The sequence below is a fragment of the Typha latifolia genome, chromosome 4 (genome assembly GCF_019914945.1).
Source record: "Typha latifolia isolate L0001 chromosome 4, TyphaL0001v2, whole genome shotgun sequence".
Classification (NCBI taxonomy): Eukaryota; Viridiplantae; Streptophyta; class Magnoliopsida; order Poales; family Typhaceae; genus Typha; species Typha latifolia.
In genome coordinates this window covers 5,595,825-5,614,535 of record NC_133089.1, presented here as the reverse complement: position 1 = coordinate 5,614,535, position 18,711 = coordinate 5,595,825, and the positions used below count along the sequence as shown (strand labels likewise).

Sequence of the window (18,711 nt, the reverse complement as noted above, 5' to 3'; positions counted from 1 at the left end):
CTAGCTGGGTTTAGTTGCAAAGAGCTTCACATGTTAGGATGGTTGTCTAGTAGAATAGTAGTAGTCTCAAAACCATCTTTACATGATATATTTTGACATCTAAATATTTTTGAGTGTATATATACTTCATCATGTTGTTAATAAACTAAATAAAAAACTAAAACTATATTAGTGGCAAATGCAACAACCCAAATAGACTTGAATTGTTGACTACAAAGATGATTAAATAATTAGTGAGTAACAATACTGCAATTAGACCAACAAGTTGTTACCATGCAAGATTTCAAACCCACAGGTTGAAAAAAAAAAAACCCAATAGGTTGAGACTTGACAGCATCAACAAATAATCAATAATAGGGTGGGGAAGAGAGAAACCATTTGGTTGATGTGATTCCAAACTAGTTGTTGGAATAGGAAATTGATATGGCCTTTTCTTTTCTGATGAAATGAATATGGCATTGATGGTTGGTTGGACTTGGAGTGAAATAAATTTGGTTTGTTACCTTTTGACATTTGAAATATAGGTAGTGATTTTTCTTCTTCTTTTTTTAACCAAAATAAAAGAGAGTGGCATAAGATTGCTTCAACTAATATTGTCACCTTATCAATAAACAAATTTGAGTAAAAAGTTTAAATTGAGATTTTAAAAGAATATATATATATATATATATATATTATATTAAATACTTAGTTGACCCAATAACTTAAACTGTTAGATGTGAATTGATAATGTATATTATGCTCTTTATACCAGCCATACTATATATTGGTCTATAACTTTAAATCAGCTTAGTCAGGGTTAAATCTACCCAAATGTTATTGACTTAAAAGCTAGCCAAGTCCCTAGCTGAGCCAATGTCATGCCAAATTTTATGTATATAAATGTATAGTTATGTATATTCTTTATTATTTTATGATTTGACCTTAATAATTTTAAATTACCTAGATAATTACCTATTATGTGGCTAAGTCAAGCTTGGCCCAAGCTAACTAAAATAATCCTGCCCTACTTACTACCAACCTTGAAGCCAAATTGATATAAAAAATGTGTAATTTTAAAATAGAAAAATGTAGTACAATTTTAATAATTTTGTAAATCCTGTTGCAAGATTTATATTCTTCAAGGGAGAAGAGCCATGGGAGAAGCCCATGAGTAGCTCATATTAGATTAACAGTTAAATCATATATTTTTTACAAATATATTAATGGATCTTATGCTACCACATTATATCAAAGGGTGCCCCTATAGTTTTAATGAAGTTGAGAGAGTTCTAATATAATTTATAATATACTAACTTACTAAGTAGTCTAAAACATTTTGACAACATTCAAACATATGTAAAGAGTCTTATCTTAGTTGCATCATAAATAGATTATTATTTTTTAACAGAAGTGAAAATTTAATAGTATTCAAATTAAGTTGATGCAACAATTTAAATTAAACTTTAAAAAGAGCAACAATAAAGCTTGTTTTTAATGTTGCATATGTATGTATATATTAAAACATTTGGCTGTTTTAAGAAATTTTAGCTACATAATTATGAGAACTAAGCTTAGGGCCAAGAAGTGATAGATGATATAAATGTACTGAAACTAAAAATAAATAAATAAATAAAAGCCAAAGATTTACTTGCAAGTTCCATCCTACTCTCTACATCAATCACAGTAGATTGGAATTCACTTAGCTGATATACTTTGCTATCTTCTGAATCAAAGCTCCTTTCATGTACCTCTCTTTAATGCACATCATGATAAGGACCATCTACCTATTTAAGCCACCTTATTCTTATTGGTGATGTGGTCCAACATGGCAAACATATGGTTGCTTCATCTTTGAGCTAACTGCTTAGATTTTGTTTCTTTTCTTTTTGTCTCAATCCCAAAGTGCCCACAATTATTTAAGCCATAAGAAATTAAGAATCCATTGTTTGATCCAATTGGGTAAATACCAAAAGCCCATCTCTTCTTATGGTGGTTTTGAGGTGACTTCTATCATAAGCTTTATATGTTCATAAACAGTAATTGGGATGAATTATGAGTATAATTTACTTATCGAAAAAAAAAATTATATTGCATTCACTTTATTCTTCAAAACAAACATAGTTAACTTGTATATACATTTTTAAACCCTCCCTATATTTTAGTTTTATTATCATTTATGTTCTACCATTGACGCCTATAATTTTACTTTTATTGTTTTAAAAAATGTCTTTATAAGTACGTAAATAATTACTATAAAATAGTCTTGTTATTTCTGAGTGAGTTTTTTAAGATTAAGATTAAAATAAAAGAGAATAAAATATTTTTTATTTTGACAGCTACTCTTAGTTTAGAGTGTGAACGATGATAAAAACAAAATATATAATATTTCTAGTATATTGTACTAATAAATTTATACCCAAACAAACAAAGCAACACCACATTAACTTTATTCTTACAACTTTCTCAAAGAAGAATGGATAGTCTACCATACTATCACACAAACTTTTATCTTATGGATATAATCAAGTAAGAGAATCCAACTAGGAGGGGTTGAGATTTTGGGAGGCATGCCAACTTAAAAGTCGTTAACATGGCATTCGTCCCCTCTTGAGGTGCTCACAAGTGCTTTTAGAGTAATAGCTTTACCTTTTCTTTTAAAAGATCATAATAATCTCGTAGGTTAATTATAGGCTAAATAATTACTATTTTTTTTTATTATATAGATTAAATAATTAAATTTAATTCTTTTAAGAAATGATTCATAAGAAACTATGCTACGGGTTATATCGCGCTTCAAATATTTTTTTTAATAAATATTAATTTCAGTATCCACGAAGAAATATAAGACATGACTTCAGTCATAAATTGGTAGAACTCAATCATCGAATTATAGACCAATAATTAGTGGAAAGGATTAATTTAATTAACCATAGCATGATAATAGCTCCATGATTTGTGGAAGAGCCACTCCTTTGTCCGGCAAATTTGCTTCCTAAATCTTCTACACCTCGAATGTTACTTTTAGCAACCTTTCTTTTATATATATAATTTCCCTAGTACATATCCTAAAATGATCATTGCCGTAAGGCTAAAGAATAAGAATCATAGAAGTAATTAAGTTAGTTCTAGTAGTGGGGTCATATAGACTTAGTGCCAATGGTGATGGCATTTGTATTCTATCCTTAGAAAACTTATAATATATATATATGTGTGTGTGTGTGTGTGTGTATAAGCCTTAGGTTATGCCTACCTTGTGCACATATAATTGGGGATGGTGTGGGAAAGAGTAATATGCTTGATGCCTACGTTGGCACTTTAAAACCTCCTTTCTAGTCACCCCCACCCCCACACACATCTGTCTATTTCTAGTCTCTCATCCAAACTTTTATGACTCTTTTTGTTTGTCATGGGATATAGAGATCAATGGTTGCAGATTTACAAAATAGAATAGGTTGGGATTTGAGGATTATGTTTGATTTATTTATAAATGGCACCTCTTCTTAAGACATCATACAGAGTTATTGGTATGTTATTAGCTAATTAACTAAAGATTTTGGATCGATTGGTTATCTAATAGATTATATGTTCCTACATTTCGTTGGAGGGAATCAAAAGCTTAAGTTGTTAGATAAAGATGCAAAAATCTATATGAATATTTTTTACTTTATTCTCTGGGGCTTAACTCACACATGTTTCTACATGCTTATGAGTATATTAAAATTGTCAAAATTTGCTTTGATACTAATTATTAAGACGGAGTCTAAATCGAAGTCAGAGAGGCGTAGTATTGAAAATTGATTCAATTTAAAATCTTATACTATCATATAAAATGAAGACCAAAAAAGAGTCTGTAGGGACTATTAGTCTATTTCACATTATTTTTTTCTTTTTTTATAAATATAAAATTAAATCTTATATTTGTCCATGACAAAGGTCACAGATTTAATTCTCTAATGATGTTGGGGACTCATATTCAGTGCACATTGCTTGGGCTTGCTTCTTAAGATGTTAAGCTTAGTAGTTGTTATTCGATTTGGTTTGGACTTAAATTAGATAAAAAAAGTTTTTAACTAGCTTGTGCTAGCATATTTTTTGAATGATTTAAAGTTTTAATTTTTCTTATTTAAATGGTGAATACTGATATTTTTACTAAGAATGTCTTATATTATTTGTAGAGATTGATTTTGTTAACTTTACATGTATTTGACACGCAAGAAATTTTTTTTTTAAACTCTTAATATTTTGTATCAATTGTCTCCAAAAGAAAAATCATAGTTCATTTAAAATTCAATGTGTTTGTTTAATCCAAAAATTATTTATATCTATTTTATTAAAATATAATTATAAAAATAAAAGATATGAATCAGAATATGAATTTATGACTATTTGATTCGTATCCGATTTGTTTTCACTCCTACTCGTTGTCTAACTTTTTTACTAATGAGGGCTAATTATTTTGTCTAGCCTAAGAATAATATATAGACTCATTAATTTATTAAAAATAATAATAAAATAAATAAAGAAAAGTAGAAAAAGAAAGAAAGATACGCGATAAATTTAAGTAACTATGTGAGATTTGCTGAAGATACTCACAATGTTCCACCTCATCATCCCTACTAGAATTCCTTTATAATAACAACAACCTAGTTTAGCCCCCACTAAGGTAGCCCACCACAATAATGCACCTCCATTAATCTTTTTCTTATTCTCCTTCTACTACTACTACTACTACTACTACTACTACTACTACTACTACTACTACTACTACTTACCAGTAGTAGCCCTCTGCACTACAGAGAGCTCCATTAAAATTGGAGCGCAAAAACCGCCAAAGAGGAGAGGGTGCTTTCTCAACCCAAGTACAATCATATCTACCAATTTGATTCATATTGGCAAGCCAATCACTACTTCCTTCTTTTTTTGGCAAAGCTAGTGTGTGTGTATATATATATATATATATATATAATTGATTTCATAATTTGGAAATTGTTTGATAAGAAATTGTATGTCATCCACTGCAGACTCGATAGATCAAGGATGAAGATGTATGATGTTTGCGAGCACCAGGGAATCTATCTCCACACAGACATCCTTTAAATAGTTGGTGAGGGATTAAAAAGTATACCTCTGTCATGGTATTATATCTTCATACGTCATGGGATAGGGATGGATTAGTGAATAGAATAATTGAAAGCTTCTCATAGAGATGTAGGTTGTCGGTTGGATTGAGGCCCATGAATAGTTGGCCCATAATGGCATCTGACTATTTTTACTTAATTACCTCTATATGTAGAGATGTAAACATGTAAGTTTTTTTGTGTGTGCATATATGCCTTTCAAAAATCTCTTCTTTGTTTTATATATTCATCTAAAGTTGATATTGCATATATAAATTTTTCCCTCTTCTTCTGTCTCCCTCTCCATCACTACCCTTCTCATCATTTTCATCTCTCTCCTCACCATCACCGTCAATCTCTTCTACCTCTAGTATTCCTCTTCTTCTCTTCACCATTTGTAAACTCGGCCCAAAGATTAGGTCTGAGTTTCTTCTCCTGAGGCCCATATGAGTTGATAATAAACTTTGCTTGTTCCAACCATAAAAGTAGCTCGGATTTGAGTGAACCATATAAATATTATCTTCTAATAGTAATGCTTCTCTATTGCCACTCTAGCCACAGTTTATGGATCTCAGGTGCATTACATATTATTTGGTTTGTTTCTAATATTGTAACAAGTCTAGTTTTTCGCTTCACATTATATTTTTCATAGTTAACCTCTGTTAATTGTTAGAGCACAAATTAAGATTAAACCATCATTCTCAAGCAACTTTTTTTAAAAAAAAAAGGTTGGAGAAAAATACTGCCACATATTTAAATAGATAGACTAAGAGTGGCATTAGAATTGGGCACCAATAAAGCTGATGGCTAAGTGCACGTTGCACAGTGAAAAGTGCCTTACCAATTGGAAAGCTTCAGCAGCCTTTTTGGACATGCATGCATTGCTGCCGCTTGAGGCACTGCCATTACGACAATAATCTGTGACTATGACCACTCTAAAAATCAAAACGAAATAGGAATCAGGTGGGATTTTAATACGTGCCGTTTGAGTTTTAAATAGTCTGAGAGATCAATTATACGATTTGAGAGTGAGAGAGAGAGAGAGAGAGAGAGAGAGTCCTTAGGGTACCCCAAGGATTAAATATATTTAACTAATATTCAGATTTATATTTTTAGTTTTAAATTGATACGAATAATTTTTAAATAGATGATCAAATCTTAGATGTATACGGGTTGAATTTTTTAAAATTTATGATATTTCTTTTGACATAATTAAAATATTAAGAGTTTTTAAAAAAAATTCATATATAAAATACATATAAAGTTAACAAAATTAATCTATACAAATAACTTAGAATATATATCACCGGACCGTATTCATATTCGTATCAGGATTTTTATTAAAAAATATATATGTATTCATTTTTTTTTAAATTACCCTCATTAGGATCTAATTAGAAAATTTTCTACCGAATTAGTTCAAATCGGATGGGGTCGGAATCAATCCAATAGTTCGCACCCAGTAATTATAGCAATTGTTTTTCATCACTCCCTTTTCTCAAAAGCGAGATAAAATGGGAAAATTGGAAAAGAAGTCTCTAGCTGTTTTGTTGCTCTGATCTTAAAAGCGAGCAAATCCCCTTCAATCTTTCTTTCTTTCTTTCTTTCTTTCTTTCTTTCTTTCTTTGGCCCGGGGAATGATCGTGCAACGTCCTTTCCAAACCTCTCTTTAGTTTTCTATCTCTAATTTTCACTCATCTCTCCATCTCAACGCACTGAGTCAGTGACCCAGACAAACCAAAGACGACAAAAATTAAGACGATAGTATGCAATCTCCGTTATAGAGAAAAGTATATATTATTGGAAGGCTTTTCTATCACATTAAAGTGAACAACAATTGGGAATTGTGAAAGGTGGCTAGGCAACTTTCGGTGAGCTGAGGTTTTCCAGAGGTAAACCGGTGTCGTCATTAGTTTTTTATATTTGAAACTATTTATATACAATATGAGTTCTCCATAGGCTATTTGAACACACTAAAAAAAAACTTAATCCTATGTACTCGACCAACAGGAGTCTTCGAAAGGACTAATGATGGAAGCTCTTGCTCTAGAGCATGTCCATCGTGTTGCTTGTTTAATGATATTGCCGTGTAACGACTCGCTTTCTTTTAGAGATTGGCTTCACTGTCCTTAAAGAATTATTGCTCTTCAAAAATTAGGGAAATTTGCTTTTACACCTTGTATTTTTTAATATTTAAAAATTACATCCTCTAGTTTATTGATTATTTATAGAGCAACTATCTATTTGGTTTAACGCTACGATCGTTTAAACAAATAGTATAGAAAAAAAAAATATGCTGTCTAATTCAAACTATTTATCAATCAAAATCTCATCATCCATTGGCTGCATACTTTTTATATCTTATATAAAAAATTGAAGAATTCAATATTTATTTATTAGGTTATTTATAGCTGATCTGACAGAAATAGTTTAGATAAGCTCTACTTTTATTTGTGACGAGGATGATGAAATCATCGATCATTCGCTCTAAGGTGTCTTTCTATGAAAGCCGATACGATTTGTGAGAGATAAATGGATAGCTTTTACTGATCGTCATCTAGCTACTGAGGATATGATCTATTGTTTTCAAGATTCTCTAGAATATTTGGAAAGCTCGACGAAAGTTTAGAGCTAGCCCTATCAATATGGTCAAGAATGCTGAGTTTCGTCTCACTTGATATCTGAAGAGCAAGCAATTTGAAGTTGAAGAAATATTATGACTTACATGATGAGTATGTGGTCTTGGATATGTTGGGGAGAGGGGTATTATATTAAGATAGTTCTGAGTGATGTGGATGTACGCCTAAGTGGATGCCAGATAGAAAAAGAGTTATTTAGGAGAGGCATAGCTACTTTTATTCATCACAATGCTACCAACTGTAGAAATGAGTGTTTTCTTCTCTTGAATTACTATGCTAGCGATTGTTTACGGAGAAGAGAAGCTTAATGTGATCATCATACTGCCTAAAATTTTAGTGTCTCACTTGTCACGGTAAAGTCGGTTACTACATCAGTGAAGAATATAAATAAGGAAATCCACTGCTGCATCATTAAGGTAGCTAAAGATCTTCTAGGACACTTGACCGAACGTCATTTGTCGTTACCTCTTATTCCGGACCCACCTGAATCAAAGGACGTGACAGATGTACAAAGGAAAATATCCCAGTATGCTTAGAATTTGTTACGAGATCTTTTTATATATATATATATAAATTACTTGACGGCACCTTCTAGTTTTACATCACCACGGCCCCTTCCCGGGCTTTTCGCAAACTTTAATTGTTGCTTTTTTTATTATTTATTATTAAAAGGATAGCAAGTTTGGATATTAAAACCTACGTACTTTAACATTAGATACAGATTATGTTTATATTTGAGTGTGTGTACATAATGTACGAAATACAATTAAGTTTTCTTTAAAAAAGAGGAAAAATACAATTAAGTTGCAAAAAGGCACCCACTCGGGCGACTCCCCAGTCGCCCACTGCGTCTCTCTCCGAAGAGAAGAAAAATCAAGCAGAGCAAAACTTGGCTTCTCGAACTTTTCTTCATCTTAATAACAAAGCTAGGATTTTGAGATTTCTCTAAAGTTGATTGGCTAGCATTTCTCAGCTGTTGCAGCTCCTATGGATTCCTATAGAGACACCCAAGAGAGAAAGCAAGTGGAAGTAATGGTTATGATCCCGGGAGAGGAAGCAACACCTCCAAATCCTCTCAAGAACTCCGTTAACGATGCAAAGGTGGAGTCTTTTGAAGATTTCTGCAAAGACCCATTTCCTAAATCCCCTTATAGAGCAGAACGCTACTCCCCTGAGATCATCAAGTCCAGCCCCAGCCCACGGAAGCCTCCAAGACCACCGAAATCGGATACCCTGGCCCGAATGAAGTCAATCTCGAAACCCAAATCGAGATTTGTGGAGCCATATCTTCCTTCAGCTCCAACTCCAACTCCAACTCCGGTCGAGGAGGGCAACCCAACTTGCCATGAAACGCCGAAGGACACTTCGGCGGCGGCGGACGTGGAAGACGAAGAAGAGGAAGAGATCTATAAGAAGGATCAGTTCCCCGAGAGCATGAAGAAGCGTCGGAAGTGGAAGGTTAGGTGTCTGATCGAGTGGATCATCCTAATTTTGGCCATGGGTTGGCTCTTCGCGAGCTTGACGGTGCATAGATTGCAGGGATTTGTTATCTGGGGTTTAGAGATTTGGAAATGGTGCTTGATGGTCACTATCATCTGCTGCGGCAGATTGGTTACCCAATGGTTGATGACTTTTATTGTTTTTATTGTAGAAAGGAACTTCCTTTTGAGGAAGAAAGTGCTCTACTTTGTGTATGGATTGAAAGGTAGTGTCAGGGTATGCATTTGGTTGAGTTTGGTATTGCTTTCTTGGTCCCTACTCTTCGATCAAGGCATGCAGCGATCGTCGAAGACTGAGAAGGTTCTGAGTAATGTGTCGCGACTCCTGGCATCGCTGCTAATTGGGTCGGTGGTATGGTTGATGAATACTCTATGCATGAAGATACTGGCTTCTTCTTTTCATATGAATACGTTCTTCGAACGAATTCAAGAGTCAATCTTTCACCAGTATGTGCTGCAGACGCTCTCGGGGCCTTCGATGATGGAATTGGTGGAAAAGGTTGGAAGGAACAAGAGTATGCGTCGATCGAGCTTTAGGAGCACGGGGAAGGGGAAGCCGAAAGGAAGGGATGAGCAGGCAGTGATTGACATAGGGAAGCTTCATAAGATGAATCAGGAGAAGGTCTCAGCTTGGACGATGAGGGGGCTCGTCAACGTGATTAGGACATCGGGGCTCTCCACAATTTCGAACACTATCGAGAATTTTGATGAGGAGGGTGGGGAGCAGAAAGATAAAGAGATAAACAGCGAGTGGGAAGCAAAGGCTGCGGCTTACCGAATTTTTGAGAATGTTGCAAAGCCTCATCACAAGTGAGGATATCTTTCAATGGTTCATATTCTTCTTTCCTTCTTTTTCCTAGAGTTTTCTTTTCCTGATCTGTTTGCGTTTTGTCCCGGGACATATATATAGATACATCGATGCGGATGATCTTCTGAGGTTTTTGTCCAAGGAGGAGGTGAACATTTTGCTTCCATGTTTTGAAGGTGCTGCAGAGACTGGAAAGATTAAGAAGTCTGCCTTGAGGAACTGGGTGGTAATGTAAAATTCTCCAACTCAAATCTTCAGACTTGTTCGTGTTGTAAGATGTTAAGCTATTGACAATTGTAAGTACCTGAACTCATTGATCGTAAGCTAGTAAGAACCAATGGTACTAAAAGAAGAGGACCTCAGAGTTGCTTGATTAAAGAACCCATGTAAGCTACTCTGGGCTTTCACTTAACAATTGGGGAAGAAAGTCATTTCTGACATTGACATTGTCGATTCATATGCTATCTCTGTCTTTATCTTTCATACCCATACATATATGCACGTATTATAGAAGATGCTACTTATTTCTTCTTTTCTTGGAGACCATTAAATGCCCATACCAAATCATAAGTGTACTGTATTTTACTTTCCAGGTGAAGGCCTACCTTGATCGCAAATCTCTTGCGCATTCTTTAAACGATACTAAAACTGCAGTCAGACAACTACACAAACTTACGACGGTCATAGTAATTATTGTGGTCATAATCATCACACTACTTTTGATGGGCATTGCAACAACACAAGTGATTGTTGTAATCTCATCTCAGCTCCTCGTAGTGGGTTTCATGTTTGGAAACACATGCAAGACTACATTTGAAGCCATCATATTTGTATTTGTTATGCACCCTTTTGATGTCGGTGATCGTTGCGTTGTTGATGGAGTACAGGTAGCTTTCAGGTTTTGCTACCTTTCTGATGGTTCTTGCAAGTTATACATACTAATATATACATATATTTGTAATTCTTGCAGATGATTGTAGAAGAAATGAATATACTGACTACTGTTTTCCTGAGATATGATAATGAGAAGATATACTACCCAAATTCTGTCTTGGCAACAAAACCGATCAGCAACTTCTACCGAAGCCCCAACATGGGGGATTCTATTGAGTTCATTATTGACATGTCGACTTCAGTGGAGAGCATTGGGGTTTTAAAATCTAAATTAAAAGCGTAAGTTCCAACTATTCATCATAGCATTGGGTCTTGCTTACAAATTTACATAACCGTAACTTCCTGCTACTTAAATTGCACATATCTTGGAAAGTAATGCCCTTATAGTACATGACAATGGGAATACCTTCTTTTCCTGTTATCTAGCCTTTCAATTTTTTTTTTACTCTGGGTTCATTGTTTTCTCCGTAAATATTCTGCATGTACACGCTTTAATTAGTTTGTTACAAGACTAACAGGACAAAAATGCACTTGATTTTGTCATTTGTTTTCCTAATCTTTTGGAATAATTATTTCTATGGATCTCTCAGGTACATAGATGGAAAGCCCAATCACTGGCAACCAAATCATAGCATAGTTGTGAAGGACATTATAAATGTCAACAAGCTGAAAATGGCTCTTTATGTTAATCACACTATTAACTTTCAGAACATCGGAGACAAGATCAGCAGGAGGTCCGATCTCGTCCTTGAGCTGAAGAAGATATTTGAAGAGCTATCAATTAGTTACAGCCTTCTGCCCCAGGAAGTTCAACTTAACTATACTGGCTCAACTCCATTACCTATATCAATGGGCCAGAGATATTAAATTCTATCCAGATCTCGTCCTTGAGCTGAAGAAGATATTTGAAGAGCTATCAATTAGTTACCGCCTTCTGCCCCAGGAAGTTCAACTTAACTATACTGGCTCAACTCCATTACCTATATCAATGGGCCAGAGATATTAAATTCTATCCAGATCCCTGGGAGGACTAGTAATTACGTCGAGAGTTAGCTGGCAAAATGTGCTGCAATCTCTTCATATCTATCCGTGTTCGACTAATATTAATATCAAGTCCATTACCTACATCAATAAACTCTTTTTGTTGGCTTGCAACATGCACTGTCTCCTAGTCAGTGTTGTTTATTGTTGTCATGGTTCCATGTAATGGTTGATTGCTCGAATATGGCTGTTGTGGTTGTTGAAATTTGTTGCTTGCTTGTTTAACACATGCAAAAGAAGTGACACTGCAAGTAGTTCTTTTCGTCTTTTTTAGTGAACAACTGCACAATTTTTTTTATAAAATTATCACTAAAAACTTTTAAAATGTTCATTTGTAACATGACAGCCGACAATTTGGAAAACGATAACGCCGGGGACTTTTCCTTACCAGGGGATCAAGAAGTAAATATTAATGGCCGCTTGAAAGAGCAGGCAAATGGAGGATCTAAGCCGTTGAGAAAAGATCGCACTAGGAAGAGAAGCAAGCACTCGATCTAGGCGCTCTCAGAGTAGGCAGGACCAGAAATATCGAGATCCATCAGGCCAACGCCACTGATCTTGGAGACACCAACGACTTTAAATAAGGAGTTTTTGCAGCAAGTTCGTCATGCTATATTTTCAGATGGCTTTGCGATGCTGTGGTCCAGCCATGGGCGTCAGCAATTGTAGGGTGTCCCACCTGGCAACTGATGATGACTGTAGCAATCTCACCCTGTTGGCTTCCCCCTCTCTGCTTTCACAAGTCTCGAGCGGTGGCCTTCCGATCGATCTAGTTGGGTGAAACTGAACTCCGATGACTTGTTGGTTTTGAGGGAGCTCCAAGGAGGTGGTGGCGCAGCCCTCCATAGGACAAGTTGCATGGGAGCCAATCTCGTGAATGTCAGGCGGTCGGCTTTACTTACCGGCGAAGAAGGTGTGGGCGATCCGCTTGGGGTTGCATCCACAAACTCACTATTCAAATATAGTAGTCATTTCGGTTGGCTTAATAGACTCATGGAGTAAGTTATGTTGGTCTGGATTCACTTGACTCATACGGTTTAAATTAAGTGGGAGAATGCATAAGAGAGTTTGGGTTAATCCAAATACAAGAGGGTTGGTAGATAAGAGAAGGCTTCTCTTTTGTACTCTCTTTCCGGCGTTGAGAAGAGAGGAACTTGAGACTTGCTCTCTAACTAGGCCTTCTTACTAATCTAAGATTCTCAAACTTAGTTGGAAATGAGGATCAAGCAAGAAGAGTTTCTATTGGAATGTTGTATGCCCATTAGGGGGTGTAAACTATTCGAACTTGAGCGAGTTAGGCCCAGCTCAGCTCGAGCTCGAGCACGACTAGGCTGCTTATGGGCTGGCAGCTCGATTCAAAATCTAAGTATTGTATTAAGCTAATCTAATAACTAATTTTAATATATTTAAAAAGAATAAGAGTTGCTTTAACCAACTATGCTATATAATATTTATACTTTTATTTTGATATATAAATATATATAATATTTTCTCACATATTAAATATCAAACATTTTCAAGCCGAGCTCGAGCAAGCTAACTCAAGCTTAGTTCAACTCAATTAAACTTTTCGAGCTAAAAAATTCAGCTCGGCTCGGCTTATTTAAAGCTCGGGATTAAACTTTTCGAGCTAAAAAATTCAGCTCGGCTCGGCTTATTTAAAGCTCGGGGTCTTAATGCTCATGATGATAGAAATGTGAAATCTCTCTACTTATATTTTATATTCTTTATAGTAAAAATAATCGATTATGCTAGTAGATATTTCTCTCGTGTTTTCTCTTTCTTTTTTTTACATGTTTGTACAAAATGGGTGTGAGTGTATTTAGAGTCAAGCATTTTAGTGTTAGAAATATTTATAGTTCTAATGGTAGTATATGGAAAAGATCATCCACTCCAGTCTGGTGTTTAGGTTAGGAAAGCCTCACCTTGTTTTATTTTGGGGCGCAAGTCTACCCAATTTCCCTCTGTTTTATGTAATGCAGAAGTAATATAAAGCTGATCACAATCCCCTTGCGTCGGAAAAAATCAACAGCGACAGCGACAATCTGACATGCGACCTTGCTGCTACCAGTCGCACACCTGGACCCACCTGAATTATACCACGTGCCAGATGTAGAGAGGAAAATATTCCAGTATGCTGTTAGGTACTTGGATCACATCCACTTCACCATCTCGGATTAGACCTTGCTGCGTGTTTTTAAATTGATTTAACGGCTCCTTTTGCATCACTGCGCCCACTCCCCCACCCCCACTGCTTCCCTTCTCCCAAGACAGGAAATTCAGGAGAGCAAAACTTGGCTTCTTTTTGCTCCTCTTCATCTTCACAACAAAGCTAGGGTTTTTGAGATTTCTCTGAAGTTCTAGTAGCATTTCTCAGCTGTTGCAGCTCCCGCTCCCATGGATCCCCAGAGAGACACTCAAGAGAGAAAGCAAGTGGAAGTGGTGCTTATGATCTCAGGAGAGGAAGCAACACCTCCAAATCCTCCCAAGAATTCCATTAACGATGCAAAGGCGGAGTCTTTTGAAGATTCCTACAAAGACCCATTTCCTAAATCCCCTTATAGAGCAGAACACCACTCCCCTGAGATCATCAAGTCCAGCCCCAGCCCAAAGAAGCCTCCAAGACCGCCGAAATCTGAAACCCTGGTTCGAAGGAAGTCAATCTCGAAACCAAAATCGAGATTTGCCGAGCCACATCCCCCTTCAGTTCCAACTCCGGTCGAGGAGGGCCACCCAACTTGCCATGGAACGCCGAAGGACCCTTCGGCGGCAGCGGACGTGGAAGACGAGGAAGAGGAAGAGATATATAAGAAGGAGCACTGCCCCGAGAGCACGAAGAGGCGTCGGAAGTTGAAAGCTAAGTGTTTGATAGAGTGGGTCATCCTAATTGTGTCAATGGGGTGCCTCGTCGCGAGCTTGACGGTGCATAGATTGCAGGGTTTTGTTATCTGGGGTTTAGAGATTTGGAAATGGTGTTTGATGGTCACTGTTATATGCTGCGGGAGATTGGTTACCCAATGGTTGATGACTATTCTTGTTTTTATGATAGAAAGGAACTTCCTTTTGAAGAAGAAAGTGCTCTACTTTGTGTATGGATTGAGAGGTAGTGTCAGGGCATGCATTTGGTTGAGTTTGGTGTTGCTTTCTTGGTCCCTACTCTTCGATCAAGGCGTTGATAGATCTCAGAAGACTGAGAAGATTCTCAATTATGTGTCGCGATTCCTGGCATCGCTTCTAATTGGGTCGGTGGTATGGTTAATGAATACTCTACTCATGAAGATACTGGCTTCTTCATTTCATATGAATACATTCTTCGATCGAATTCAAGAGTCGATCTTTCATCAATATGTGCTTCAGACGCTCTCGGGACCTCCAGTGATGGAGTTGGCGGAAAATATTGGAAGGGACAAGATTATGTGCCAATTGAGCTTTAGGAGCACAGGGAAGGGGAAGGCGAAAGGAGAGGAGGAGCAGGCAGTGATTGATGTGGGGAAGCTTCATAAGATGAATCAGGAGAAGGTTTCAGCTTGGACGATGAGGGGGCTCATTAATGTGATTAGGACATCTGGGCTCTCGACAATTTCAAACACTATCGATAATTTTGATGAGGAGTGTGGGGAGCAGAAAGATAAGGAGATAAACAGCGAGTGGGAAGCAAAGGCTGCGGCTTACCGGATTTTTAAGAATGTTGCGAAGCCTCATCACAAGTGAGGAGATCTTTTAATGGTTCATATTCTTCTTTTCTACTTTTTCTTATTTGCTTTTCCTGATCTGTTTGCTTTTTGTCCCGGGACATATATAGATATATTGATGCGGAGGATCTTCTGAGGTTTTTGAGCAAGGAGGAAGTGGACATTTTGCTTCCGCTGTTTGAAGGTGCTGCAGAGACTGGAAGGATTAAGAAGTCTGCCTTGAGGAACTGGGTGGTAATCTAAAATTCTCTTAACTCAAATATTTAAACTTGTTCTTATTGTAAGATGTTAAGCTATTGACAAGCTCAAATAAGCACTTGAACTCGATGATAGTAAGCTAGTAAGGACATCTAAGAATAAGTGTACTGTACTTGATTTTCCAGGTGAAGGCCTACCTTGATCGCAAATCGCTTGCACACTCCTTAAACGATACTAAAACTGCAGTCAGACAACTACACAAACTTACGACGGTTTTAGTAATTCTTGTGGTCATAATCATCACACTACTTTTAATGGGCATTGCAACGACACAAGTGATTGTTGTTATCTCATCTCAGTTACTAGTAGTGGCTTTCATGTTTGGAAACACCTGCAAGACTACATTTGAAGCCATCATATTTGTATTTGTTATGCATCCTTTTGATGTTGGTGATCGTTGTGTTGTTGATGGAGTACAGGTAACGTTCAGGCTTTGCTACCTTCCTGCTGGTGCTTGCAAGTTATACATACTAATATATACATATATTTGTAATTCTTGCAGATGATTGTAGAAGAAATGAATATACTGACTACTGTTTTCCTGAGATATGACAATGAGAAGATATACTATCCAAATTCTGTCTTAGCAACAAAACCAATCAGCAATTTCTACCGAAGCCCTAACATGGGCGATTCTATTGAGTTCATTGTTGACATGTCGACCTCAGTGGAGAGCATTGGGGTTTTAAAATCTAAATTAAAAGCGTAAGTTCCAACTATTTATCATCACTTTGGGTCTTGTTTCCCACTTCTGCATATAACTAGGGCATATGTTATCAAGATTTTCAATTTTCTTTTTTTTACTCTTGAGTTCATTGTTTCTTCTGTATATTTTCTACATGTACACTCTTTAATTAGTTCTGCTATTAGACTAACAAGCACAAATGCACTTGATTCCGTCATTTTTTTTTTCCTAATATTTTGGAGTAACTATGTTTTTGGATCTCTCAGGTACATCGATGGAAAATCCAATCATTGGCAACCTAATCACAGCATTGTTGTGAAGGACATTATAAATGTCAACAAGATGAAGATGGCTCTATATGTTAATCACACTATGAACTTTCAGAACATCATAGAGAAGAACAGCAGGAGGTCCGATCTTGTCCTTGAGCTGAAGAAGATATTTGAAGAGCTGTCAATAAGTTATCGCCTTCTGCCTCAGGAAGTTCAACTTAACTATGCTGGCTCAACTCCATTACCTATATCAATTGGCGAAAGATCTTAAATTCTATCCAGCTCCCTGGGAGGACAAGTAATTACTTCTGAGTTTTAGCTGACAAAATGTGCCAACATTCTTCATTTCTATCGTTGTGGTCTGAGTTTTAACTCTTTCTGTTGGCTTGTAACGTGCAGTGCCAACAAATAATGGTTGGTTGCTCTAATATGGCTGTTGTGGTTGTTGAAATTTCTTGCTTGATTGCTTTCTTGTAACACTTCCTACTGTGTGATACCATACAAATAATGTGGGACTGCAAGGACTACTTTTCTTCGTTTTTTTAGTGAGCTTGCATAATTGCCTTTTGACCAAACATATGCGAAAATATTCCCTCAAGTGACTGTTATGTTGGATAGGATTCTTTCAAACATTTCACAAAATAATGATAGCGATTTACGATTTACTAAAATTGAAACGGCAAATGCCAATGGCTCACCTGCTTGTGTATATAAGTTTGAAACTGGCATAATTTAGTTCGTTCTTTTGTGCCAGAAACTCAACGACTTCATGCTCTTTGGTTAATGCAAGTTTTTTCATAGTCTCTGTTTTTCTTTAAAAAAATTTAATCTTCTGCTCTGTTCTCCACTAGAATCAAGCTCTTAAGAAAATGTTCTTTTTTTCCGCGTATATACCAAGAAATATTTATATCTATTAAATTATCCAGAGTTTAAAAGGTAATCGAGAGGATATTTAGCAATATAATCAAATAAGAGATATTTTTAAAGGTAGATGCCCCAAAAGAAGTAAATGTAGAAACAAACAGAGCACGGACGAAAACTTCAAGGATAGCTGCTCTCAGGGTACCTTGATCTGGAATGTATTCACGAGAGATGCAGTGTTTATGATCCTATTGAAACTTCAATGAGTGCCAGGACTAATCCTCACCTACTCACAAAAAAGTGTGACCTGGATTTAGGCCCCATATGTCGTCCTACCACCGGTGCCTTTGCTTTTATTTTTGTTAGAGAAAGTTCATAGACCAATTGTACAATTAAGTTAAATCGGTCACCTAGCTTATTCTTTCTTAGTCTAATCAAGCAGAGCTAACGAATTAGGCTCAAAAAGATTATCGAGCTGACCCCCTAGCTCTGCTCAAGCTCGGCTGGATGAGACTCGTATAGAATATATATATAAAACGTTTAGAATAGTTGGATTTTAGATTCAATAGTTTGTAAGATATGTATAAGAGAAAAAAAAACTCTACTCCAAGTTTTCAACTTTAATCTCTCCAAACTCATCAGCTCGACCATCTTCATCTCTCTAAACCCTCTTCACCACCGAAACCTATATCTAATTCTCCATCTTCACCATTTAACCCATTTCAATCTCCAAGCTCCCATTGATTCACCACTAGAATTTGGTGGTTTCAATCTATAAGCTTCAATTGGCCATTTTCAAGATTCAATCGACCATCTCCAAGCTTTGATCAACTATCTCTAAACTTTCATTAGCCATCTCCAAGCTTCAAGCTCCCACTGACATCATCGATTGGCCATCTTCAAGTTCCTATCGACATTCACGCTCCAAGCTTGCATAAGTCTTTGAACTTTAAACCCTTCTTC

The 18,711-nt window shown here is 36.3% G+C and overlaps 2 protein-coding genes across 2 annotated transcripts; both read left to right on the top strand.

Moving 5' to 3' along the window:
* The first annotated feature begins 8,544 nt into the window (after positions 1–8,544).
* On the top strand, positions 8,545–12,096 carry LOC140787538 (mechanosensitive ion channel protein 10-like). The gene is made up of 5 exons (XM_073136513.1): positions 8,545–10,047; positions 10,148–10,271; positions 10,639–10,932; positions 11,016–11,218; positions 11,530–12,096. Exons 1-5 carry the CDS (start codon positions 8,726–8,728, stop codon positions 11,804–11,806), a joined length of 2,220 nt encoding a protein of 739 aa, XP_072992614.1. The 5' UTR covers positions 8,545–8,725; the 3' UTR covers positions 11,807–12,096.
* Positions 12,097–14,191: 2,095 nt separating this feature from the next.
* On the top strand, positions 14,192–17,432 carry LOC140787501 (mechanosensitive ion channel protein 10-like). Its single transcript, XM_073136447.1, has 5 exons — positions 14,192–15,687; positions 15,783–15,906; positions 16,056–16,349; positions 16,433–16,635; positions 16,882–17,432. Exons 1-5 carry the CDS (start codon positions 14,378–14,380, stop codon positions 17,156–17,158), a joined length of 2,208 nt encoding a protein of 735 aa, XP_072992548.1. The 5' UTR covers positions 14,192–14,377; the 3' UTR covers positions 17,159–17,432.
* Positions 17,433–18,711: the final 1,279 nt, after the last annotated feature.

What these genes read in the sequence shown, in the direction of transcription:
- LOC140787538 (XM_073136513.1), top strand. Translation starts at nt 8,726, where the DNA reads ATGGATTCCTATAGAGACACCCAAGAGAGAAAGCAAGTGGAAGTAATG. An exon ending in GCGTTGTTGATGGAGTACAG is followed by an intron (nt 10,933 to 11,015) that starts GTAGCTTTCAGG and finishes TAATTCTTGCAG; the next exon opens with ATGATTGTAGAAGAAATGAA. An exon ending in TTAAAATCTAAATTAAAAGC is followed by an intron (nt 11,219 to 11,529) that starts GTAAGTTCCAAC and finishes TGGATCTCTCAG; the next exon opens with GTACATAGATGGAAAGCCCA.
- LOC140787501 (XM_073136447.1), top strand. Translation starts at nt 14,378, where the DNA reads ATGGATCCCCAGAGAGACACTCAAGAGAGAAAGCAAGTGGAAGTGGTG. An exon ending in GTTGCGAAGCCTCATCACAA is followed by an intron (nt 15,688 to 15,782) that starts GTGAGGAGATCT and finishes GGACATATATAG; the next exon opens with ATATATTGATGCGGAGGATC. An exon ending in TTAAAATCTAAATTAAAAGC is followed by an intron (nt 16,636 to 16,881) that starts GTAAGTTCCAAC and finishes TGGATCTCTCAG; the next exon opens with GTACATCGATGGAAAATCCA.